Source organism: Pseudonaja textilis, chromosome 1 (assembly GCF_049901715.1).
Source record: "Pseudonaja textilis isolate UNSWEBS1 chromosome 1, rPseTex1.2, whole genome shotgun sequence".
Taxonomy (NCBI): Eukaryota; Metazoa; Chordata; class Lepidosauria; order Squamata; family Elapidae; genus Pseudonaja; species Pseudonaja textilis.
The window spans coordinates 111,550,133-111,578,132 of record NC_141990.1 but is presented as its reverse complement, the minus strand read 5'-3'; the positions used below and the strand labels follow the sequence as shown (position 1 = coordinate 111,578,132).

The following is a 28,000-nucleotide window of genomic DNA, read 5'->3' as shown; positions in this document are numbered from 1 at the left end:
TTGCATTGTTTACCTAGAAAGCATGTTTTACCAATGAAAATCCACTTAGTACTTCATTGTTTAAAAAGTTCCTTTCAAACAGGATAAACATCAGATGTCTTAGAATTGTTTTGTTAATATAAAGTGTATCAGATATTTAATATAGTTGAATGTCCTTCGTAGTTAAAACTATAGCATTTAATGTCTTCAAATTTGTCAATGGCCACTCATGTTAAAAGAAAACTAGCTGTAGAATCAGATTTTCAATGCCTGTTAATCTTCATGGGTAATTACCACACTAAGTTCAAAGGCAGCCACCCTTAAAACTAACAGGAAGGAAGAGTGCTACGGGTGGTAAGTGGGATTAATTGTTTCTTTGGGTATTAACAATTGTTGGTAAGGCTGTTGGTTTTAATCTTGTAAATCACCCAGAATCAATTGTGTGAGATGGGCAGCTGTATAAATTACATAAATAAAACAAGTGAAATCTAATGCTAGTTATGAGATCTAATGTTCACCTATTTTATCTGTGAGCATTCATCTATGACTGACTTTTCTGCAAAACAAAATGATTGACAGTTCCATAGACTGACTTGGCAAGGGTCTTAAAAGGGAGGTGGGGTATGTCCTCTCCTAAAAAATGATTGGTTTTATCTTTGCATATTGCAACTGCTTAGCTTAAACCTGATTTTCTAAAAACTGGCGGCCAAGTATTTTCATATAAGGGGATGCCATTACCAATATTTAAATTGTGTGGGACAATGGGAAATTAATGTGTATGTGTGTGTGTGTTTTAAACATCAGCTTTAAAGGAATCTGTAGTACGTCACATATACCTCCTTAATGGAACAAACGTGGTGAAGAATATGATGGCTTGCATGGCTTCCAAAAAAGTCTCTAGATTAGAGGTCCTAGTTTGTATTTAATGAACATTTTATAAAGTAGAATTGATGAACATATGCAGGAAAATTCAGGTGTAGGTTTAATTATGATTGAAAGGGCTAAACTAGGTGTCAGGACGTTTATTGCCACTGTAATTATGTTACGAAAATAGAGGATTAAGGATTTGTATCAGATTATCTGATAGTAGAGACCTGTATGTATCCAACATTTGTGAATTGTGTAACATTCTTCACAGTCTGAAATCGTGAAATGCAGCAACATGTCCTGGCCTGCCATATTAATGATATTGGAACAAAGCAGAATGACAATAGAAGGAACATCCAACATTATGGAGGAAAATCCACCAAGTAGTTAATTCTCTAACCTATGATAAATTTTGAGAACAGCCCTGTTGGATCAGGACAAAGTCCACCTCAGAGAAGCATTCTTTGTCCCCACAGGGGCCATATATGGTAGCCCCATCATTACACATCATCACACACCACTTCCCTGAAATGGCCCTTGGAATGAAATAGCTCAGTCATTGCAACAATGTAGTTATGAGCCAGATTTCTCAGTGCCACAAATGCTCAGGGAAAAAAAAGTAAAATTAAAAAAAAATACTTCTGAGTAATGCTGTGAGAGGCAATTTGCTGGTGTTTTGCTAGCTTTGCTGGTAACTTCTTTAGAGCAGATGTGAAACTGAATTTTGCAAGGCATCTTATATCTTTATAAATTGTCCATATTGAGTGGAACAAGGAAAATATCCGGAAAGAGGGGCAAATGTGGGCATGATGCAAATGTCATGAGTTACGTATCTGCATCAGACATTTTGACATGAGTATAAAATGTGTGATGACATCAGTGGTGGGATTCAACCGGTGTTTCAAAAGGCACAGGCAATTCAACTCCGAGTGATTTTTCAATATGTCTTATTGGTGATGCTGTGCTGAAACGGTCCACATAGCCTGAAAGAGTAGAGTAACTAGTAAATAGTGTAATTACAAAAAAACAATATTTCTTCTGAATCAAAAACACGAATTACGACCACAATTGAGGCCAACATTTCTGTTGTTAAGCAAGACATTTGTTAAATGAATTTTGTCCCATTGCCCGACTTTTCTTGCCACAGTTGTTAAACAAATCAATGTAGTTGTTAAGTTAGTAACAAGGTTGTTAAGCGAATCTGGCTTCCCCATTAATTTTGCTTGTCAGAAGGTCAAAAAAAGTGATCACATGACTTTTAGGACACTGCAACCATCATAAATATTAACCAGATGCCAAGCAACTGACTTTTGATCCTGTGACCATGGGGATATTGCAGTGGTCGTAAGTGAAAAAGGGTCATAAGTCAAAGTTGTAACTTTGAATGGTCACTAAAGGACCTGTTGTAAGTCAAGGACTATCTGTACAATGTTCATTTTCTCTACTTTTTAAAATACTACCTTCAACCCATCAAAGCAAAGGAACTAGAAACAAGATTGAAAACATTGCCTCTTGTAATTTCTAGTACTATATTTATTTAATACTGCACAATAATTATCCCTACTCCAACCATTTATCTTTGAAATGATGTTCCAGCATTGGGAAAGGAATGGTTTCCAACTGCTCATACTGTGGATACTTGTACCAAGACCATTTAGTCAACCTTCTCAAATAAAACAAAGCATTTCATTTGACTGACAGTAAACACCAAATTCCCAGCCTGATGTTTTTAATCTGTAATCATAGACCATGTTGTACATTTGGATTTCTTTAAAATATCTTGGGCTGCCTGAACAAAATGAGCTCATGCTCTTTCCATTCTTTCAGAAAAACAAGACATATTTTATTTCAACAAGTGGTTGAATCGAAATCTCAGTCTATGCCAAGAATTTTAGTTAGTGCCCTGGGAATTATTTGATTATATTAATTCTTAGCTAAGTGATAGTATTTGTGAATATCCATGTCAGATTAATGTGAAGGAAATTCCAGTGAATAAGAATTAAAATTTCACATAGCCAATCCGAAAGAAGTATTTACAGTACTGGAAGAAGAAAAAAATTATAGATTTTATGAAGATGATTGCTTGTTGGATCTAAAGATAGTTATTTATTTAAAAGACTTATATAGCTGATCATCTTCTAACCAATTCTGAGTGGCTCTCAAAATGATGTCTTGCATAAACTGAAAAGCCATTTTATTTGTAAAATGGGCTCCTGCCAAATTCTTTAACTTTTTCCTTAACTTTAACTCTTTTTCAGCTTTTCACTCCCATGTGTCCTTATGCTGGGTTTGTTGATCTTCAGAATTAGTGTTTGGGAAACAAGCATGAGTCTGTAATGGGGTGGAATACACAGAGTCCCGTTGTTGGATAAGCAGAGTCCCATTGGATCCCTGTGAATCTCACTCAATATGTGGTTCTTTTGCCAATAGCAGTGCTTCACAAGGTCCCACTCAAATTTACCTGCTATTGCTTATCTACAGTCCGAGGATAGATTTAGGACAGAGGACGTGGTATCACTATAGAAAATCTATGGATATTCAAATTGATGTCTGCAAAATGCTACGCTTATAGAATTGTATGTGTTTTGATCTCTTCATTTGACCTGAAATCCTGCCTTTTCTGTTTCTAATCATGTTGAAACACACCTATGTATTTGGGGAAGCATGAAATAGCTTTACAATCCCAGAAAAACAGCTTGTTGGTCAGTAGTGGGATCCTACCTTAGTCGCTACTGCTTTGGTGGGTGATCGTGCATGAGTGCGCCCCTAACACACACACCCCTAACAAGCCCATCAGCTGAGAGGATGAAGAAACAAAAGCTAGGAGTGACACCCCACCCTCCCATGCGCTTTCCGGTCTTTTATCCTCTCAGCTGATTGATGGAGGCTTTTTTTCCTCCTCTCAGCTGATCGGAGGCTTTTTTTATTACTACCGGTTCAGCCGAACCAGTCCGAACCAGTAACATACCACCACTGTTGTTGGGGACTAAATGCACTCAATGGACAAGGCATGCAGACTGACAGATATGGGAAAAACTGGAAGTCAATAATGGATCGGAGTATTCTGAAAGAATGGAAAGCTGGAGGAGTACAAATCTCTAAAACATTTTGCTGTTTCATTTGTTCAACGAAATAGTCATATGATAGAGTTCATTCTCTATTGTATGTCATCGTAGTTACTTTATGAAAATAGAGGATCAAGGAATTGTATTAGATTATCTGACAGCGGAGGATCCTATTTGGGGGAAATGATTTAACATTCTTAACAGTCAAAAATCATGAAATGAAGGCAACATGTTCTGCCCTATCATATTAATGAAATTGAAACAAAGCAGAACGACACTAGAAGAAACATCCAGCATTATGGAAGGATATCCATCAAGTACCATTAATTCTTTCTCTGACCTATGATAAAGCATAAGAACAACCCTGTTGGATCAAGCTTAAACCCACCTCAGAGAAGCATTCTTTTCCCTCACAGTGGTCATTTATAGTGGCCCCCTCATCATACAGGGGAGACCCATGTCCTTGAAACTGGTATTTGGAAATATGCTTGATAGAATATTGATAGATCAGGAATTTATCCAATCCTGCCATGCCCCTGTCAGAATCTGATTCGGAGGGGGGAGGCCAAGCAGCTGACAGGGACTGGGAGTGTGGCTCTGTTGGCTGTGGAAAAAACTGGGGAAAGGAAAAGTCCGGCTGGGCAGAGAAGGAGAGAGTTAGAATAAGGCAGAGGAATTCAGAGGAAGACCCAGGGTCACCCCCTCTTCATCCTAGGGCACGCAGGGAGGAATGGAGAAGGGAACAATGTGAGTTGCATGGCTTACAGGGGAGGAAAGGGCCCTGATTCCCTTCATTAGCTGCAGCTAGGAACACAGTGTTTAAAAAGTGAAGCTGTGCACAGCAAGTTGTTGGGAGCAAATCATGAATTATCTGTTATTGTCGAGGCTTATCTGAGTTCCTGGAGTCTTCCCAACTGTGTGTGTTTGGCTGTACTTTCAAGTCTGCAATTCCTTCTCCTGCCCTATCAAGTTAATTACTGTAGCGTGGTTTGTTTGGATTTTTAGTTACAGTTTGTACATACTTCGTTTTCGGACCGAATTTTCTCCACTTAAAGGCTGTTCCTGACAGAGTTTTTTCCAGACAAAGATAACCTGGACAAAGATAACTGGGGCAAAGTTGGAGATAATTAAAGGGACTCTTCTTGCTTATTTAACTGTGTTGCCCTTGTGCCATGCCCCAGGTCATCACAAATCCCTTCTAAACCATCCAAGTTAGTATCTATTATAATAAATTCCAGAGGTTTATGGTCTTCTGTGGAAACAACTGCCTGGTTTTTGTTATAATAAATCTTCAAAACAGCTTGATTGATCGTTCACGGTCTTAGCATTTGGAAAAAGGAGAAAAACTTCTCCCTATCCTTTTTCCCATGCCATGCAAATTTTATACACTTCAAACATCACTACCTACAATAGTGTTTTTTTTTTTCCAAGCTAAAGAGTCTAGCCTTTTCTTGTAGTGAAGGTGTTTAAGGCCTTAATTACTTTCATAACTCTCTTCTGTATTTTTTTGTCCTATTATATCATTTTTCAGGTCTAGGAACCAGAACCGTACAACTTTTCCCAGTACAAAGATACCATATATTTGTATTAGTGCATGACCATATCAGTTTTTTAATTTTTATATTTCTTTTCCTAATGATGGGCAGACATCTTTCACCCTACCTCACTCTGATGCCCTTAGCCTTTGATGAGCAATTATCAAAACTGTTTTGAAAATCCCCAAATAAACCATCATTGGGTTAGCTGTTCTATGTCCATGTATCTATCAATAAATTCTAAATGGTTGGTGAATCAGTCTTTATGTTTGTGGAATCCATGCGGATTTTCTTTAGGAGGGCTTGTTTCTTTATATGCCCAATTTTTATTAGATTATTGCCCCTATCAATTTGCCAGAATAGACATTAAACTGACTATATTCTCCTGAATATTTACAAAAGTAAGATTTTTTTATTATATCATCATCATATTATTTTTACTTTTAATGTTAATACAATCTCATATATGCCTAGCTGAACACGTGGGAAAGGCATCATGTAGGAGAATAAGTGTACAAAGAGGATTGTACTAAAGAATATTTTTGTGTGCCATAAAATCTTAGAATAACAATTATTAAAATGATGAAATCTGGGATTTATAAATATATAAAAAGCCTTTGAGAAAGAGTCAAACCACAAATATTCTGAAAATTATGGTTCAACTTGCATGGTCTCTTCTGGTCTTCAGACCAACTCTTTCCTTCAACAATTTTTCATTCCTAAAATTGCTTCACTTCATCCTATCATCAGCAGGTATCCTCTTCCCAATCTGCAGTAAATCACTAATTCTGTTAACCTTAATCCTGTTATAGTCAAATAAGAGAGCAGGAACTATATCAGGTTTATATTCTGTATAAAACTCAGCGCCTAGTTGGCAGTTAACTTTTTTCTCTTACAACTGTGAAAGACAGTACAATCCCAATTTCATGTTAGAAAAGAAATAAAATATGATGTGAATGATGCAATCACTAGTACATCTAGTTATATAATTATTGTTTCTATATATAAGCATGAAAAAAATGTATACCTGGATTTGAAAGAATAGGTGTCTCCTTTGTGGTATAGCCAATAATTCCCACTTTTTCTGAACCAACATTTATTATTTTATAAGGAAGGATGTACCCTGAGATATTACTTGCTATTGGCCCTTTTGGTCTAATATTTGCACTCAGTATAGGAAATTTTACATTTTTAAGGAGGGGATCCAATAATCCATTCAAACCATTATCAAATTCATGATTTCCTAGAGCCTAGAGAATAAATATTAAAAAGGAAAGGGAAAATACAATTAATTAGAATTAATTATGACATATAAATATGTACATATCAATCACATTACTTTCAGATTAACAATGTCATACGGTTTGCAAAGGAGGAAGAAATAGTAAGCACAGAAGAAACAAATAAACATTTCTAAAACGTATAAATCAGCTATATCATATCACTAACAAGTTAAATCCAAATTTTATCTCTACAAAGAATCTCTATCTATTTCAATGAATACCAACAAGCCAACATAGTATTTTTCTGATTGTAAAAATTAGAACAGCACAATTATGTGCTTATGTGGATTATATTCTTCATGTAAAACCAAGGAGTAACTATATTTATTAACCAAAAGGAACTTTAAAAACCTTTAACCATTTAGCAGACTGTGCTGGTTCTTTCTTCTTTTCCTTTGACCAAAATACCAAATCTATTAAAATAAAATAAAGATAACAAGTCACGTCTTAGTCAAGAAGCCTGGAGCCCTCTCACTATTGATTATAAATGAAATTCTCTAACAATTCAGAATACAAGACAATATTTGGGAAATTAAATAAACATTAATTCTGGATTTTCCCTATTTCAAAGATCACGGATGAAAAAATAGCATTTTAGTTGTTCCAGTTTAGATAATGAATAGCGTTGGAAGTTATGATTCCCCTCTCTTATAGGAAAACAGCCCCCACCCTTTGTCAAGTAGGGCTATTAAAATAGCTGGACCCGGCTTACTTTTCACAACAAAGGAAGGAGAAAATTACAGGCATGAGATTCAGAGAAAAAATCCTACAAACTAGCAAAGATCCTTTCCCATAGAAATCAAATAGATGGCCAGCTATAAAAAAATTGTGAAAAGCAAACCAAAAGGCATGGCAGGAAGGAACCATGATAGCAAACAAGCAACTACAAACGATCAGGACCATAAAACCAAGATCCCAACCTCAAAGACACAGGAATTCAACACACACAAATCAAAGACTTCACTTCCAAATCAAAGGACCTGAAAAAGTATAAGAAAAGGGTTTTCTTACCCACTTATTAGATTAATCCTAGGAACGCTGTGAGATTTCTTTTCACCTGCCTTCCTATTAATAAACTGATTCTGACTTTCAAAGCAGCTGACCAAATCATTCTGCATTTCTCCCAACCAGGAAATTTGAATCCACAAAAGGAAAGAACTTTGCCTATTCCTTAAAGGGCAAGATTTCTTTTTTTCCTTTCCTCAATAGCAGAAAATATTTTAAGGTCCCCCTTTATCAGTTTTCTATTAGTTGAGTATACTTTTGTTCAAAGGTCATTATTATATTTCAGTGTTGATGAACCTTTTCGGCACCAAGTGCCAAAACGGGAGTGCGTGCATGTGCACACATGCCCAAAACCAGAAGAGCAGTCACCTGGGTGGTGCATGTGCACATTGGAAAAATTATCTTCTGGTTTCCGGCTCATGTATGTGCACTGGCCAGCTGGTTTTTGCACACACAAGTGTACCAGAAACTGGAAAACCAAGTGGCATGTGCTTCGGAACATGAGCATCGGAAACCGGAAGATTAGCTTCCCAGTAGGTGCACGCACCCTAGGCAGCTACTCTTCTGGTTTCCAGCATACATGCGCATGCACGCGCTCCCATTTCGGCACTTGGTGCTGAAAAGCTTCACCAACACTGAAATATGGTAATGACCTTTGAACAAGAGTATACTCAACTAATAGAAAACTGATAAAGGGTAGCAGCTCTTCCGGTTTCCAGCACTCCCGCACGCGTGAAGACCAGCTGGCCGGCGCACCGGAACCTGGAAGAGCAACAGGCAATGGCTCATGTGCCTGGAAATATGGCTCTGTGTGCCACTCCAGGCAGGCATGGCATGGGTTCGCCACCACACTATATCTCTTCATTGACTCATAAAGTCTGTGGGAACTATGATTCTTTGTTCTTTGTGTACGTGCTAGGACAACGGAGCCTTCTGGTGGTTGGCTAGAACACGGAGCAAGGAGCAAAGACAAATTGTTGCCATTTCTTAACCAGAACTGTAGCAAACTTAAACTCTGCAGCCTTGTATGCTTTATGCGAATGATCAGTGCATGTTGTGTGATGTAATGCGTGTGTGATAGGACGTTAACAGAATTGCTACATTAACAAAGATTGCTTCTAATAAAAGAGGGTTTCGGAGTTCTCTCTGCGCTCTCATCCCAAGACAACTTTGCATAGTGTCTTCTTTTCATGAGAGACCACCACAAAAGTCTACCTTGTAATATTCTATTTCTACTTCAAATCAACTGCTTGGAAATTTTCCAACCAGGAATCAAAGACTGTATAGCAACTATTCCAACATGGCTAGAAGTTATCATCCCATTATATCTGGAAGGGATCAGGCTGAACAAACCTGCTATGAAGTGTTTTCCTCAAATTCTAATCCAATCATCAAATTTCATGATTTTAAATTGGATGATTTTATCCAGGCCTTTTTATCTGCTCCTTATGACTCCAAGAAGAATTTCAGAAAAGGCAACTTTGATTGAGCAACTGTTCAACCACAAAAATGGTCAAAAAATGGTTTAGCTGTCCTCATCATGCAAACTCATGAGTATTTTATCCATCTCATAGGGGTTTCTTTTTCTCCTGAGCTAGGTCAGGATAATATTTGGAAATATATTGATTAGATAATTCCTTAATTTAGATATTATCAATTTCTCTGCAAGGGCCTTCTCTGTGGTGGCTCCCTCCCTCTGGAAATTAGAATGTCCCCCACTCTAAAACTTTTTCAGAAGGCCCTGAAGACGTAGTTCTGCCAGTGGGCCTGGCGAAGAACCCAGAGCAAGACGAAGACTATTAAATGGCTAGTATGAATGTGTGTTGTCACCGGGCTAGGGGCGGGATTATTATTTTATTATTGTCATCTTTTATTATTTTATTATTTGTATTGCTTTTATATTATGTTTTTGTGTCCTATAAGTTGCTTTGAGTCGCCATGTGCAAGTAGGCAGCAATATAAATTTAATAAATAAATAAACAAACAAACAAATAACAGTTTTCTGTAGAGGTAGTCCTCGACTTACCACAGTTCATTCAGTGACCATTCAAAATTACACCATCACTGAAAAAAATGACTGATGATCATTTTTCACACTGATGACCACTGCAACATCCACATGGCCACGTGATCAAAAATCAGATGTTTGCAAGAAAATACAAGAGTTTTGTCCCTAAAATCTGGATATGGCCAGAAGAAATGTTGGGTATGAAAATTAACTTTACACCAGAGATGTTCTTATTAGGAATAATAGATGAGAATTTTAGTAAAGCAGATATATATCTAATTATTCATGTTATTACGGCAGCAGGATTATTGCTTGCCCAAACTTGGAAGTCAAAAGAAATCCCAAATGACGAAGCAATAACAGACAAGATTTTTCAATGTGCTGAACTAGATAGTGTGACATTAGAATGGAAAGAACGAGACGTATCAGAATATTATGAAGTATGGGGCAATTCCATCGAGGACGGATGGAGACTGCGATCAGGCATGGCTACGATCCGTGCTTACCCTGTTGGAGGGGTCCCTACAGGACCAGAAACATCAGACCCACCTCGGAGGGGTAGGGGAAGAGAGGGAGACCGCCAGCCAGGTTGAGGGGAGCTGCATCTCCCCTCCCTGGCTTGGTATATTCCCCTGGAAGACAGGGAGAAGCGGCAGTTTTAATGGCTGCCTTCAAGATGGGAAGCCACCAGGACCTAAGTGTGTGCTGGAGAGGTGAAGTGGTGAGCGACATGTATCCAGATAAGAGAAGCTGAACCTTTTGTTTTAATAACCCCGAAAAGCAGAAAGAAAGATTCCTTGTTTGAGAGTACAACAGCGGTGAATATAAAACAAGAGGACGATATAAGGTAAATAAAAACTGGACTACAAAAGAGCTATAACAGAATTAAGGACAGAATTGAGAATAATATACAGAACCTGGCATTAATTAGGCATTGGATAAAATGCTGAACTTGCTTGGAATTGATTATACTTTTTTAAAAAAAGCCAATGGTTGAAATGTTTGAAAATTAACAATATAATTGAAAAAAGGAAAAAAAAGAACTTTGAAAAGTGGAAGTGATATAGAGCGCCACCTAATGGTACAAGGCATTTTTTCCTGGACGACTTTATGGAAATTACTGGTCTGTTAATGTGTGAATGAGAAAAAACATGAAATAAAAGATTTTAGCATAACAAGAACCCTGGAAGCTTAAAAGAAAAAGGGGGAGATTGCAGCAAGAGGACAAAGGAAGGCAGTATCTTGGGACTGTTGGGGGTTGACTGGGCAAAGGAAATAGAAGGACCAATAAGGAAAAGAGATATAAACTTGGCAAGGATTACAACTAACTTTAATAAAATAAAGAATAACACAATTGATTAAAAAAATGGAAGAAGCAAGCAAAGAATTTAAGCTGGAACTGCAAAGTGTGAAAGAAATGATAAAAGAAAGAAGGGGACTATTGAACACACTGGCAGAAAAAGTAATGCAATTTATAGCAGAACAAAGGAATCCTACAGAGGAAGAGCCAAAGGAAGAGGAAAACTGCCAAGATGGACATGAAGATTTAGAGACATCGCCAAAAGATACAAAAGGAACTAAAACTAAGACATTGATGACAGAGATAATAAATAAAAGATTAAAAGCTCCCAAGAGTAAGCAAAAGAAGAAGCTGTACAAGAAGAAATTTCAAAAAAAGAGAAAAGGAAAAGAGGAGGTGGGAGGAAAGATGGGGACTGGCAGATGGAAATAAATGTAATATTAGAGGGAAAAAGAGGGATAAAGAGGAAAGGCCAGGAAAACTTAGTAAAGGAGAAGTTGGCTAAAACTAAGAGAAATGACAAGGCTGAGAGATTTAGAGATAAGGGTTTGATATAGCATAAAAGGGGGACACCACATGCGAGTGTATTTTTTATTAGAAATGTAGCCTGGGGAGATTTGAACCTTATAATTTACTGGGAATTACCTTAAGATCATTAGATAATTATAGATGAGAAAAATGAAGATGGAGTGAGCGATATTAAGATGGTTCTATTGTTATTAATTCTATCTATCTATCTATCTATCTATCTATCTATCTATCTATGTGTTTTCGTAGATTTTCATGGGTGTTCGGGTGTGTTCGGGTCTTTTCCCATGTAAGATTAAGAGTATCTTGTCGACGGTCCCACTCGCCATCCTCAGGCTGGTGCTTTCTGCTTTGTTCCAGTGCAAGCAGTGTGTGATCAGAGCTGCTGTGTCTCTAGAAATACTGGTGGGGGGCCTGGTGTGCTGGGCTGGTTGGCTGCACTGCTGCCTATTGATTGGTTGATGGAGTTGATGTTTGTATAATGGGTTGTGTGATGGCCTTGTGAGTTTTGTTGTGGAGATATCCTGGATCTTGTGCTGTAATCTCTTGGGTCGTTTGTTTTGTTGTGATCTTTTTTCCATTAGCCACAGTACCTCACTGCGCCTGCACGCGCCTTACGGATGATTGTTCGGCCGGTTTGAGGCCTTTTTTGCCGTCCCAGAGTTTTGAAAAAAGCCTCTGCAGGTTGAATAATAGGTTGAATAATAGGCCCATTTTGTCACTTCCTGTAGTGATAAAGTGATTAAATGGGCCTATTCGGCCCGGTCAAGACTCTGGGAGGCTGAAAAAGGCCTCAAACCAGCCAAAAACTGCTGTGAGGCACAGTACAGTTAAGGAGGCGGGGGGCTGCGAATTGCCTTCTGGGTCCTAGCACACAAGTGCCAGTGCACACACAATTTTTGGCACAGGAGCCCAAAAAGGTTAGCTACCACTGCCCTATACTATTTCAGACAAATGGTTGTACTGATATTGGAAATATTAATTTCTAATATTGATTGGAAAAGAACCCCATTTTTCCAATTGCCTCACCTTCCCATGAAAATCTCTTTAGCAGCAATTGCTCGAAAAACCTTGCCTATACTACCTGGAGTAAACAAAATATGTATGAATTGGGCATGGTTATTCTGAAACAAGAGTCATCTGTCGAAACACATTATCGCAAAGCAGTGCTTTCCTATCAGACCCAACCAATGGCAAAAGAAACATTTCCGTCCTTTGGGGTCACCTTTCTTGTAAAAACAAATTTGTGGAGGATGAAAGCAAATCAATGAACGTAAACCAGATTTAAGTCACATTTAAACCGTATGCCCGCTTTGGCACACCTTGAATTGCTTTTCAGGTGGAATTCTTGACCCCGCTTTGAGAACAAACTGTAATAGGCTCAAAGGAATATATTGAAACAGTAACGATAAAATCATATCTTCTCCTTTTCAACAGAGCAAGACCTCTTTTTTCTGAATTCACAACACATGAAAATTAGGGTTGATTTTTTAAAAAATGATAATACTAGAAAATTCTACCAGAAGGCAGGACAAGGAGCAACGGGTGGGAACTAATCAAGGAGAAACCCAGAACAAAGAAGAAATTTCCTGGTAGTTGGAACAATTGATCAGTGGAATGATTTCTCTCCAGAAGTTGTGCGTGCTCCCACATTGGAAGTTTTTAAGAAGAGATTGGGCAACAGTTTGCCCAAAATGGTGTTGGGTTTCCGGCTTGAGCAAGGGGTTAGACTAGAAGACCTCCAAGGTCCCTTCCAACTCTGTTATTCTGTTAAACTGATTTTGGCATTGGCGTATATCTCTCTGCTCATTAGAACCATGGGATTCGCCTTCAGTTTGTGAGTAATTGGATAACAATTCACTGTAGTTCTTTTTTTTAATCAACTTGCCCCATTCCCTAGCAGCTCCTGCTCACTCTCATACTTAAAACAAATACTATTACTCTAATAACCAAATTCATGAGCAATAGGACAATGGAAGGCAATGAAAGTTCAGGATCTCATGGCTAGTATTTGCTCGCCAAAGAAGTGAATGGGAGATCTAATTAGCTGGAAATGTAGAAGTCTCTTTCCTACAGCCAAGAAACCAGGAAGTTCAGAGGAATCCAGAATTCTCTGGCATGAATAAAATGCCAAAACTGGGGTGCTTTTCTATCAGAAGAATTCTTTCTTTCTTTCTTTCTTTCTTTCTTTCTTTCTTTCTTTCTTTCTTTCTTTCTCTCTCTCTCTCTCTCTCATTTATTTATGTTGCCCATCTCACAATCAAACGAGTCTGGGCCGCTTACGATATCAGTTATTTGACAAGATCGACAGGCAGATGGTGAACGAAAGCGAAGGGTGCAATTGTACAGAACGGCAGGGTCTCTTTAGGTCAAGCTGGAACTCGTATCCAAGGGAAGTCACCCTTCAGGTCTGCCTTGCCAAGTTAACAAGCCGCATCCTGACTTCTGCCCTCACGCGAGGTTGCAACGCCTTTTCCAAACTGGATACATTCGTTCCGGGAGTAAGGAACGAGCTCCTCGCTCAGTCGGAGGAAGAGGAGAAAGGGAGAACGAAAGGGAGAACGAAAGAAAGAAAGAAAGAAAGAAAGAAAGAAAGAAAGAAAGAAAGAAAGAAAGAAAGAAAGAAAGATTTTCTTTTCACCTTTCCACCTCCCCCACTTTTCCCGCTCGCTCGCTCGCCCTCTCGCTCCCTTTCGCCCATCCCGCCAGCTCACCATCGCGTCGTAGTGCAGGCTGTTCATGAACTTCACCACTTCGCGCCCTTGGAAGTAGTTGAACCAGATGGTGCCCTGGTACTGATCCCCGGCATCCAGGAGCAGCACGTTGCGATGCGAGGCGCGGATCTCCCGGATCTTCGCGGCCCTCCGCGCGACGCCCCCGTAGCAGTCCTCCCCGGTGCATTTGCCGGAGTCTCGGCTCGTTTCCTCTACGCGGGCGTGCACGTCGTTGGTATGCAGAATGGTGAGCTCGAAAGAGCCGGCGGCGGCAACCGAGAGCGCGGCGCAAAAGCAGACGGCTCCGACGAGCCGCCGCATGGCCGAAGGGGCGCTTCGAGGGCAACCCGGAGCCCCACACCGCCGCCTCGGTGTCTGCATGGCGGTGGCAACTCGCGTGCCTGTCCTCCCTCGCCGGCGCCAACCAGCCCTTTTAGGCACAAGGGTGCGGAGGAAGGATCTGGAGGAGGAGGAGTTTCACGAGACAGCGTCCCAATGCTGTCTCACCAACCAGCGCAAATGGGTACCTTGACTACTAGGCCTTTTGCTCTTCCTTCCTCGTTCTTACTCAACTTTGATTCTGGGATCCTGGCTCTAAGGCAGTTTAGACTTAGACTGAGATTAAGATGTATTTGATTTGTCAATCGCTTACAAGATAATAGGTATAAGTATATACATACTTATGAATACATGAAATGGGTACAAAAAAGAATCCGATGCCCAGGTTGGGAGGAGGGGTATTTGTGGTTACGTTGTGAGCTTCAGCCCTGATACCATCGGTGAAATTTAACAATTGGTCCGGCCTGTTCTTCAGTCAAGCTTTTCATCTGAAAGTTTCACCCGTTCCAATAGTTTACTACCCACTGGATTCTCAGGAGCCGAGAACCCAGAGACCTTCCATTCAAACAAAAGTACAAGTTGTAGAGGTTGTGGTTTTACAGTTAATCCTGCCAGGTCCATAAAACTTCAAAATGGGCACTTTCTCCAGCCAGTGGTAGGTGACTCCTATTAGCAAAAAAGGGTTTCTGCTAGGCTGTGGTTTCTTAAAGGATGGTGGGTGAAGGGGTTCCCAGAATTTGAAACATCTGGTGACCTCTTCAGAAGAAAGTCATTGGAAGTTGGAACCTACTTTGTTTAAAGTTTGCGTGGCGCATTTTATCTCTGTGACACTTACTCCTCTATCCTTCACTCTTCCGTATGAAACAATGGAAAGCAAAGCACTGAATCATTAGCTGCACTGCTGTACTTTTAAGTATATTCTGTTGAACTAAATGAGATGTGATCACAAGCATGTTTTATTGGCAGGCCTCTAACCTCCTAGCCTTCCACAAAGCTTTGACGGCCTGTACTTGGCTTTCCCCCTGCACTGGGATGCAATTGGATAATTACACCTTAGGAATTTGACTTCACATAGGTCCTTGTTGTTCTGAATGCTTTAATCTGTTTTATATGCTAATATAAATAATATTTTAATATGATTCTGTGTTGCTTTATCTTTTGATTGGGAGCTGCCCAGAGTTGGTTAGAAGATGGGTACATCTTTTAAATAAATCAACTGACTAGGCCTGATGGTTGCGTCAAGCAAAAATCATTATCATGTAAAATCTGTTGTTTTTCTCTTAAATAAGCTAAGAAGGCTGGTTTGCAGAGAGGTGAAATATAGGTCACAATTCAGTTTAGTGATTGTGCAACCAGAAAGTATTAGCCTTTTATATCAAGAATGCATAAGTTAGCTTTTGGATGGCATGCTGAGAAAGTCTGTGGTCAAAAATAAGTAGTTGAGTTAGGACATTCCTTTACACATACATTTTGTTACTATTTTACATATGATTTCCTTCCGGTTGTGGGTGTAAACATTGACACTCGTCATCTACTAACATACAAACTGGTAAAAAAATTTCAAGGTCATAGGCATACTGGCACCTTGAGTTGTATATTTGCTTCATTTTATTTCAAAACACTTGTTTCTCTTCTAACCAATGCCTTCAAAGCAGGCTATGTCATGCTAATAAATCATCTTGTTAAATCTTCAACTTGCGTTCCTGGGCATTTTGAGAAAAAAAAAACATCCTTTACTGCAACATAATGTCTAAATAGATAAGAAACATCTTTCAAAACCTACCTCCAATGCTTCAGAGTGATAAATTATTTTTTAAAAAGGCTTAAACAATTTTATAGTTTCAACCGTAGTTTCCAAAGGTGAAATCTCTCTATCTCAGATGACCGGAAAACAGTAAAATAGTTCACCACTGGAGGGTTTTGTTTTGTTTTTCATGTCCAGATAAAGGTAAGAAGCTCAAGGAAAGAAAAATATAATTAGAAAAAAAAGATGTCCTTTGGTTTTGAATAATTAACTTTTTTATTTACAAAGCAAGTGCTATCACCTTTGTGCTATTAAGACACTCAGTGTAAAAATAGATTTGAAAGACATAAAAAATGGATGGATGGATGGTTCTTGAAAGACTTGAACACTGGACCCTTAACTAACAAAATAAAATTCAATGTAGAAGAATGTAAAGTCTTTACACTTAGGCAAGAAAAAACAAGAGTACACATATAAATTGGGAGAAACTAGAATTAATAGCAGTAACTATAAGAGGGACCTTGAAGTGTTAGTGGACAAGCAATTATACAAGAGCCAACAGTGTGCAGTGACAACCAAAACCACCAGTACAATCCTAAGATGCATTAACATTAACATGTAAATCAAGATCATGTATTAATATCACTCTGTAAAGCTTAGTAAGACCACACCTAGAGTACTGCATCTAGTTTTGGTCATCACTCTATAAAAAAAGATGTGGACTGCAGAGAAGAGCAACCAAGGTTATTAGGGGAATAGAAGCTAAAACATATGAAGAACAGTTACAGGAACTGGGTATGTGAGGAGAAGGACCAGGGGAGACATGATAGCACTCTTCCAATATTTGAGGGGCTGTCACATAGAGGAGTGGTCAACCTATTTTCCAAGTCACCTGAAGGCCAGATAAGGAATAATGGATGGAAACTGATCAAGGAGAGATTCCACCTAGAAATAAGGAGAAATTTTCTGACAGTGAGAACAATCAACCAATGGAACAGTTTGCCTTCAGAAGTTGTGGGAGCTTCATCACTGGAAGCTTTCAAGAAGAAATTGGGCTGACATTTGTCAGAAATGGTGTACAGTCTCCTGCTCGAGCAGAGGGTTGGACTAGATGACATACAAGGTCCCTTCTAACGCTGTATTCTATTCTGCAATTCAAAAAGAATTGACCCCCCCGATACCTCCAGCTCAGACACACCCCAACCAGGCACCCAGTTGAAACCTAGCTTCCTAATAAATGATAGCCGTCTGTTTACTTGGAGCCAAGCTGCACTAAAAGCCTCCAATACAGGAAACACAATGTTGCCAGCCAATCAAGACAAAAAAAGCCACAAAACAGAAAGAAGATATTAGAAACACCAATCAAGCAGAACACAGCAAACTCCAAGACCAATAAACACAGACCAAGACTCCCAACCAATCAGGATGAAGAAAAAACCATTCTGGCACAGCAGTAGGCTAGCCCCAAATTTAAAACTGAAACGGTTGTAAAAGTCTGACTCACAGATGAACACAATACAGAATGATGATGGCAGATGAGATTCTGCCAAAACATTGCTACAACTTTAAAAGCACAACTATAATGACATGGGAAAATACCCGAATAAAGAGCCACAGATAGATTTATACAACTTGGTATGCAAAATCATACTTATATTAAGTTCTGGAATCACAGGATGTCTGTTTCTTCACACACACACACACACACACGTGTGTGTGTGTGTGTGTGTGTGTGTGTGTGTGAAATGACCTACCCACAGGAAGAAAACTGGCTTTTTTGGAAAAGAATGATGCGAAAGCACAGCAGCAGGGAATTGTCCAGCAGGATGACATACTACCTATTTAGATAGGCCCATCAAAATGGGGGCCCATGGGCCAGATATGGCCCACACAGGCCACACCCACCCCAGCTTTGCAAAGGTAAAAAACATTGTCATGCATCACGATATGGCCCACAATGCGACTGGGTTTGACACTCCTGAGATAGAACATTTTGCAAGCTGTTCCCCAACTGAGTCCATTTTTCTTAAATTAGCTGAGATGAAACCTTCATGAAAGGAGCACAGAAGCAACTTAAATGAATAAACCTCATTCCCCTTGTCTCAGGGACCTTGTCCTAGGTCCCATATCACAAAAATAGAGAAGCAAGTTACATAGTAAGAATAAAGTTTAGAGTTGATCTTTCCTTCAAAGTTGAAGTATGAACCTGAAAGCACTGCTTAACTTGGATTTGATATACTTGGCATTAAATCAAATCTTGTGCATATGTATTCACATTAAATTTTACTTCCTAATTATAGTGGTGAATGATTGTTACCTGATGTTATAATAAAAACTGTTATGATATGAATCAGGTCCTATAGAACACAGTCAGCTCAGTGTAATTTCATCACGCTAAGAGGGTTTATGGTAAGAAACCTAGAAAGTAACTTATTTTGAAAGTGTGAATTGGTGATATTGCACTCCCACATTCCTATCCTATAAACTTCCAGTCCATCTCTTCTTCTTAAACCACAGCAACTCAAATTGCAAACCATTTTTAATCCCTCCCTCCTGTCTCTGTCAGATGGAGTTGGAAACAGAGGTTCTGACCAGTTCTGGAGAACCGGTAGCGGAAATTTTGAGAAGTTTGGAGAACCGGCAAATATCACCTCTGACTGGAGATTTTACAGTATCCTTCCCCTGCTACGCCCACCAAGCCACGCCCACAGAACCGGTAGTAAAAGAATTGTAATCCTACCACTGGTCGGAAACGAACTGTATAGGCAGTGTGGAGTATGAAAAATGAAAGCATTTGTGGCTAAATATTTTCCCCGGACTAATTTGTGTATCTTTTGGTCTGAAATGGAGACATGACAATGGCAAATACCTCAGAGATAGATGATCCATGCAGAGGTTTTCTTCCCCTGCTCACAGATTAAAAACATCCCTCATGTGTCATGATTCCAACTCAGAATTTCAAATACAAAAAAAATGCTGGTTTTGGAAATCAGTACTGTGTGCTCTGTAGGTCTAAAAAAGGACAGGTCCCTTTCTTATTATTTTGCTATCAGTTGACTATAAGAATATAGAAGGTGCACCATTCTCTTCCGTTAAGAAGTTCCTATTGCTTGATGCATATTCAGGAAGTCCTTGACTTATGACCACAATTGAGCCTAATGTTTCTGTTGCTAAGTGAGACATTTGTTAAATGAGTTTTAGCCCCTTTTACACCCTTTCTTTCCACAGTTGTTAAGTGAATCACCGCAGTTGTTAGTAGCATGGTTGTTAAGTGAATCTGGCTTCCCCGTTGACTTTACTTGTCAGAAGGTCACAGAAGGTGATTACATGGCCTTGGAGACACTGCAACCGTCATAAATTTGAGTCAGTTGCCAAGTATTTGAATTTTGATCGTGTAACCACAGGGATGCTGCAAGTTGTTAAGTGTAAACAATGATCATGCAGGAATTGGGTATGCCTAGTTTAATGAAGAGAAGGACTAGAGGGTGACATAATAGCACTGTTCCAAAATCTCAGTAGATGCCACGAAGAAGAGGGAGTCAAGCTATTCTCCAAAGCACCTGAGGGCAGGACTAGAAGCAATGGGTGGAAACTAATCAATCAATTAATCAATCAATCAAGGAGAGAAGCAACCTAGAACTAAGGAGAAATTTCCTGGCAGTTAGAACAAGTAATCAGGGGAACAACTTGTCTCCAGAGGTTGTGGGTACTTCAACACTGAAGGTCTTTAAAAAGAGATTGGACAGCCATTTGTCTCAAATGGTGTAGGGTTTCCTGCCTAATCAGGGGGTTGGACTGAAGACCTCCAAGGTCCCTTCCAACTCTGTTTTTCCTTTATTCTGTGATTTTTCAGTGCCGCTGTAATTCAAATGGTCACTCAACAAATTACTTAAGCCTTAGTGTGGTATTCACAGAACTGACGGAAGTCCCCACTCTGGTCCGCCGTTCTAGCGGGAGCGCCGATCGCTCCCATTGCCTGATGCCATTTGACAGCCGGCTATAAAAGGAGCTGTCAAATGGCATCAGCTGTTGCCACCAGCTGATCTGCCTGTTAGCCTCAGCAGCCGTGGCAACCCTTTATTCCCTGAATAAAGCCTTTTAACTGTTCGCTCTGAGTCTGTCTCGTATCTCCACCACTCCACAACAGTGGCGACGAGGGCGGGATACAATAAGAGGTGACCAGACGTTCAGCAGCTGAGCTAAGTCACTTCAAAAAAGAGCTGGAGCCACCGAGAGCTGATTAGTCGCAGCCGCTGACGTTCTCCGCGAGCGCAAAGTTTAAAAGCCTCCACAGCTGAGGAGACAGATTCCGCCTGACAGGCGCAGCCGCAATCGCTCTTTTGAGAGAGCGAAGTTCAAAACCTTCCCCAGCTGAGGAGAAAGACACTGCCGCCTCACGATGACTTCTAATCCGACATTCCCACCCTTCAAGCCGACAGCCGAGACGTGGGAATCGTATAAAAATTGTTTTTTCTGCTTCCTAGATGTGATAGACCTCACGGACGCCACAGACCATCTAAAGAAATCCTATTTCCTTAGTTTCTGCGGGGCCGCGGTTTTTGACACTGCCACGGCACTGATAGCTCCGCGTTCTGTTAGAACTATTCCCTGGGATGAGCTCCAAGAGATCCTCTCCAACCACTACTCCCCTAAGCCTTCCCAAATCGCTAGGAGACATGCCTTTAGGATGAGGAAGCAGTCTGAGGGAGAGTCAGTTAGTGAGTATATGGCAGCTTTACGATCAGCTGCCCTACAATGTGGTTTCAGAGATTACCTAGAGGATATGCTCCTAGATCAGATTGTTTGTGGGGTCAAGGACCTGAGGCTTCAAAGACGTTTGCTAGCTAAAAAAGACCTGACCCTAGACATAGCCATAGAGGAAGCCCAAGCTGCTGAGCTATCTGCTCTGTCAGCAGCTGAAATACAAGGGAACCCTATCAGACAAGGCAGCTCAACTATTCATTCTGAGGAAGTTTCCCTAGATGAAAATCCTGAGGACACAATTGAGGTAAACCGCCTCAGACAACAGAAGCCCCCCCTAGCAGGACCTAGACAAAAAACCAACCTTGCCCCCAGGCAGCAACCTATCTGCCTGAGCTGTGGGGGAACCCATCTCAGGGCATCCTGCAGGTTCAGGAATGCAATCTGCCTGAACTGTCAAAAGAAAGGCCACCTAGTTAGAGTCTGCCAAGCAGGGAGAACTTTTCCACAAAGACCTCAGCCTACTGCTATTTTCCAAAGGCAAGTTGAGGATTGCTATACCTGCTACCACTCAGATCACAGTTCAACAGGCTGTAACAAAATAAGTATCTTTGTTTTTTAAGAAGGTAAGCCTTGCAGGATGGAGGTGGACACGGGATCTGCACTTTCTATCATCTCCTGGGAAACCCTAAAGAAGATGCATCCTAGAATGTCCAAGAAGAAGCTCCTGAACTGCCACCTGACTGTGTGATTACCAAGGCAAGAACATTCCTGTCCTCAGGAAAGGCAAGTTTTTAGTCCGATTCCAAAACTTCAAAGGCCACTTGCCTTTAGTAGTGGTAGATGGTGCCCTCCCTAGTTTACTAGGACTAGACTGGTTCCCTGCTCTTGGCCTCAGCATAACTGGTATCCACGCTGTTTCAACCTCTGAAGTAGACACCCTATTCAGAGACTACTCTGATGTATTTAGCAAAGATTTAGGGTGTTACTCTGGTACCCCTATTTCATTCAATGTAGACCCACAGGCAACTCCTATTCGCCTTAAACCATGTAGGGTACCTTTTGCTATTCGCCCCAAGTTAGACATAGAGCTAGATAAATTGCTAAAGCAAGGGGTGTTAGAACCGGTAGATTTTGCGAGATGGGAGATCCCCATAGTCACCCCACTTAAAAAAGATGGCAGCGTGAGAATCTGCGCTGACTACAAGACTTCCCTCAATAGATTCCTACAAGTCAGCGCCTACCCTGTCCCTGTCATCCAACATCTCTTACACACCTTTGAGCCTGGGACTATCTTTGCAAAATTAGATATGTCCCAGGCCTACCAACAGTTCCCTGTAGATGACCAAACTGCAGAATTGCAAACCATAGTCACCCATAGGGGTGCATTTAAGTGTAAATGTCTCCAATTTGGCGTAAGTGTAGCCCCCAGGATTTTTCAATCCCTAATGGAAAGGCTTCTCCAAGGACTCCCAGGCGTAGTCCCCTATTTTGACAACATTTTGGTTTCAGCTATGGATAAAACACAACTAATACAGAGAGTCAGAACAGTCCTTGAGCGTTTTAGGCAGCATGGCCTCAAACTAAAGAGGGAGAAGTGCACCATCGCCACTAAGCAAGTGGACTTTCTAGGCTACAGAATTGACACCTCTGGTATTCACCCAATTGAGTCCAAAGTCAGGGCTATCCACGAGGCACCCACACCTTCCAACAAGACTGAACTCCAAGCCTTCTTAGGGCTTCTAAATTTCTATGCCGCATTCCTTCCACATAAAGCATCTATAGCAGAACCTCTGCACAGACTTTTAGATAAACAATCCCTCTGGCATTGGGGACCAAGGGAAGCCCATGCCTTCAAATCCATCAAGTCCTTGCTCACATCTAATGCAGTTTTAATTCAATTCATTCAGCAGCTGCCCCTAGTCCTGGCAGCAGATGCTTCCCCCTTTGGTATAGGGGCAGTTCTGAGCCACAGGCTCCCTAATGGCTCTGAGGCACCAATTGCCTTCTTCTCAAGAACTTTCTCTGCAGCAGAACGAAACTACAGCCAAATTGATAAAGAGGCTCTGGCTGCAGTTGCTGCTGTTAAAAAGTTTCACGAATTCCTTTATGGTCACTATAAATGGAACTTATAACAGATCATAAGCCACTTTTAGGCCTCTTGTCAGAGGACAAGCAAACCCCACAGGTCCTATCACCAAGGATGACCAGGTGGACTCTGTTCCTGGCCGCCTATTCATACAAGCTGGTGCATTGCCCAGGGAAGAACCTGTGCCATGCAGATGCCCTCAGTCGTTGCCCTCTACCAGTGCCAGTCGAAGACCCCGCGCCCATCCAGGCCATTTTTGAAGTCTACGAACTCAACCTGCCTATCACAGCTGAGGACATTGCCACTCACTCCAGAAGGGACAAGGTAATCGCCCAAGTCCTGGACTGGGTGGGAAGGGGGTGGCCTGCAATTCAATACACTCCTGAATTTTTACCATTCAAGATTTGCAGGCAAGAGTTGTCATCCCTATAGGGTTGTTTGCTGTGGGGGACAAGGATGGTCAACGCTGCCAAACTACAAGAGCCAGTCTTAAAGGTCCTACACAAAGGCCACCCGGGCATCATGAGGATGAAGGTTCTGGCCCGCAGCTATGTGTGGTGGCCAGGCATGGATGCCCAGATTTCCAGCTGGGTAAGCTCGTGCCAGCCATGCCAAGCTACCAGACCAGCACCTCCTGCAGCCACTCCTACCCGGTGGGAGGATGCTGGGGCCCCTTGGTCTCGGCTGCACATTGACCTGGCAGGCCCAGTGCATGAGCGGACTTTCCTAGTCATGGTGAACTCTTTCTCCGAATGGATTGACCTGGCTCTGCTCCCTTCCACAACCACGCTGGCTATCACAAGAGCCCTGACCAGAGTATTTGTCACCCATGGCCTCCCTGACACACTGGTATCTGACAATGGCCCCCAGTTCACCTCCTGTGAGTTTGAGGTTTTCGCAGCCAATCTGGGCATCAGGCACGTCCTCACAGCCCCTTTTCACCCTGCAAGCAACGGGATGGCTGAAAGAGCAGTTAGGTCAGTAAAGGAGGCCTTGGCAAGGTTTGGCCAGATGGATTGGCACTCCAAACTGTCCAGATACCCTCTGACCCAGCATACAACTCCCTGTACCATGACTAACAAATCACCTGCAGAATTACTAATGGGCAAGCACCTTAGAACCACCTTGGATAGGTTGCACCCCCATTACACCCCTGGCACCCCTTTGGGTTCTGACAGCCTAGCCAGGGAATTCGCCCTGCATGACCTGGTCTATGCCAGGAATTATGCAGGGGACCCATTATGGGTACCAGGACAGGTTATATCAGTTACAGGGCCTAAGTCCTACAGGATCCTCCTGGACAACGGTCATATGTGGCGCCGACAAGTAGACCAGCTGAGGAGGCGTTGGAGGAGGACTACAGATGACCCTGGCATCCTGCCAAGCGACCCAGTCTACCCAGCGAACGCCGACAGTCCCCAGCCAGGCGAAACGGTCTACCCATCAAACGCCAAGGGACCGGTCTACCCAGGGAATGCTGAGGGTCCGGTCTGCCCAGCGAACGCCGAGGGTCCAGTCTACCCAGCGAACGCCGAGGGTCCAGTCTACCCAGCGAACGCCGAGGGTCCGGTCTACCCAACGAACGCCGAAGGTTCCCAACCAGATGACCCAGTCTACCCAGCAAAAGCCAAGGGTTCCCAGCCAAATGATCCAGTCTACCCACCAAGACAAAAGACATTCCTGAAGCAAGCCGAACGAAGGAACCTACCTGGACCGCCGCCGGACACTCAGACTAAGGCTCCTGATGATCGAACTCATGCTCCTGCAGTTTCCAGGGCGATCCAGGAGGTGAAGGACTCTGCCCAAGCAGGAGATCCTCCAGGACTAAGACGGTCCAGCCGCCTGCGAAGGCAGCCGGCCTATTTACAGGACTACGCATGCTCCTGGCCAGGGGAAAGGAGTGTGATATTCACAGAACTGACAGAAGTCCCCACTCTGGTCCGCCGTTCTGGCGGGAGCGCCAATCGCTCCCATTGGCTGATGCCATTTGACAGCCGGCTATAAAAGGAGCTGTCAAATGGCATCAGCTGTTGCCACCAGCTGATCTGCCTGTTAGCCTTGGCAGCCATGGCAACCCTTTATTCCCTGAATAAAGCCTTTTAACTGTTCACTTTGAGTCTGTCTCGTATCTCTGCCACTCCACAACACTTAGGTTGAGGACTTCCTGTACATATGCAATTGTTTAATTACAGCATACCTATTTCTGGTCCCCCACAGAAGAGCAGACTTCTGGTGGTGTTTCCATCAAAGATGGACCAGAGACCACAATCGTGTGTGGCTTTGATCTGTTGGAGCGGTCCCCAAGGGACCGGAACCCTCTGACCCACCTTGTAGGGGTGGGGGAAGAGGGGGACACTGCCATCTGGGTTGAGGGGAGCCACATCTCCCCTACCTGGCTTGGTACTTACTCCCCTAGAAGACAGAGAGAAGTGGCAGTTTAATGGCTGCCCTGAAGATGGGAAGCTGCCAGGACCTAAGTTTGTCCTGGAGAATGGAAGTGGTGAGCGGCATGTAACTGGATAAAAGACTTTGAATATTTTTTTTTGAAAACTCCGAAAAGCGGAAAGAAAGAGTCCTCGCTTGGAAGAATGGTAGTGGCGAATGGAGAACAAGAGGAAAATATAAGGTAAAGAAAAAACTGGAAATAACAGAATTATATGAAATCAGTGATTAAATTTGAACTAATATACAGAATTGGACATTAATTAGGCATTGGATAAAATGCTGGTCTTATTTGGAATGGATAAAAATTAACATTAATACTATGGAAAAGAGAATTAAAAACAGAAAACTTTGAAAAGAAAGTGAAAGAGAGCACCACCTAATGGTTAAAGATTTTCCTCTTTTATGTTTTTATGGAAAATTACTGGTCACATAAATATTTGAAAGAGAGACAACAAATAAAAGAGATAAGGCTCCTAAGATTAAGAAGAAGAAGGAATTATATAAAAAACTCCAAAAAAGAGAACTGTGGAGGGAGGGGAAAAACATGGCTGACAGGCAGAGGGGAATAAAAATAATACCAGAAGGAAAAAGGGAGAAAGACCGGGGAAACTTAGAAAAGGGAAAGCTGGCTAAAATTAAAAGAAATAATAAAGCCAAAAAATTTAGAGTTAAGGGTTAGGGATTCTATAAGGGGGATACCACATGGGAATGTATATTGGTATTTAGTCTAAAACTCGCTGGGAAATATTTTAGGATTGAATAAGTATGTGTGTGTGTGTGCGCGCGCGCATGTGTGCATGCATGTGTGTGTGAATACAAATTGTATATGAATTATGCTGTTATAAACTCTTTCTTTGGAGAATTAAAAACAGGGGAATGGAAATGAATTAAAATATATAGATAAACTTTGCCAAAGTGGAAAGGAAGAAAAAATAAGATTATTAATGATTATAAGTAAAGTGAAGATAAAATTAGACATATTAAGAAGTTATTTTAGCGATTTACTGGGGGGGTGATACTTCAAAATATATACATTTTAAAATATACAGTTGATTATTTAATGGATATTAGAAGTGTACAATGAGAGTATTTTATTATGATTAAAGTAGGGGAATGAAAAATACCATGTGGATCCTAAATATATTGACTTTATTTTACTTTTACTCTTTTTAGATTGTTTATTATATATCAGCTTAGAGAAAATTAAGGATAATAATGATGTGTGATGTAAAATAAAATAGGTGGTAAGCTGAAAATGGAAATAATAGGGGATCAAGAATTGAAAACCTATGTGTGGATGAAATGATATGATATTGAATTAATGAATTAAAATATGAAATGCAAATTTATTTAAAGATGAGTGAAATGGATAATGATATGAGATGATATTATATAAGATTAATGGAAATGAAAGTATGACTATGTACAAGTGTTATAATCTGGAATCATGTTGCTCACATGAAGAGATGTGTAAAATTTAAAAAAAACTTTTATACTAAAAAAAAATTGCTTAAGCCTTAGGTTGAGGACTTCCTGCACATATGCAACTGTTTAATTACAGCATGCCTATTTCTAGTCCCCACAGAGGAGCAGACATCCTGGTTCAGTGATTGTTGCAATAAGAATTGAGACAATGTAATAACAAGTGTGACTGGACACAGTTTAAACAATCGCTACAGTTATTGGCTAGCAGAGCTATTACCATAATGCTTATGAGGTCCCCAATGAAATGTGATTTAGTTAGTTTTGTTTTTACCTGTCATTGTGAATGAAAATTTGAGGTCAGGACTTTTGGCTGTCATTTCTGCTGTCTCATGTTTTCATGCAATGTGCTGTGATAGGTATTTCCTATAAACCTTTATGTAAAAATGTAGTTTTTCATGTTTCATGATCTCTTAGCTAGAAGTGGAAAACAGAACAACCTAACAAACATTCCGCAGTCAAAAATGTACAAAGTATTTAGGATAAGTTAAGACATAATAATACTTGCTTTTTGTTGGAGATGATGCTATATTTATATGTTTTGCAACATGAAAAAAGAGAGAGCTAGAAACACAATTCCCATCTATTACTATGTCTATTCTAGTTTTCCACCCTGTAGTTTCTAATGTGTAGTGTTTAAATTTGTCCCAGTTATTGTTTAGAAATATCAGCCCTTGCAAACAATGGTTTAGATAAATCTTCATGCTTGAGAGTATATTTTGTGGAAAACCTACATAGTTGTGATTCTTTTTTTAAAAAATGACTTTTCCAGAACGGGCATTTCCAGATCAAATATTTCATGTAACATCACACACAGTACCTCTAAGGTTCAAGCACTGTCTTCCATTTCCAACCTCTCTGAACTTTCCAGTTACTGCTTTTTAGCTAAAATGAAAACTTTGGGAGAGGAAGAAGG

General features: G+C 40.9%; 1 protein-coding gene across 1 annotated transcript in view; it reads right to left on the bottom strand.

Annotated features, from left to right (window-relative positions):
* The window catches only part of NT5E (5'-nucleotidase ecto), a 30,092-nt gene extending 15,399 nt beyond the window's left edge, over window positions 1-14,693 (bottom strand). The window contains exons 1-2 of the mRNA XM_087914669.1: window positions 14,285-14,693; window positions 6,474-6,696 (exon numbers count right to left, since the gene is read on the bottom strand). Of these exons, the coding sequence (XP_087770795.1) occupies window positions 6,474-6,696; window positions 14,285-14,665 (604 nt within the window). The 5' untranslated portion in view covers window positions 14,666-14,693. The remainder of the gene's footprint in view (window positions 1-6,473; window positions 6,697-14,284) is intronic.
* Between the last annotated feature and the right edge of the window lie 13,307 nt (window positions 14,694-28,000).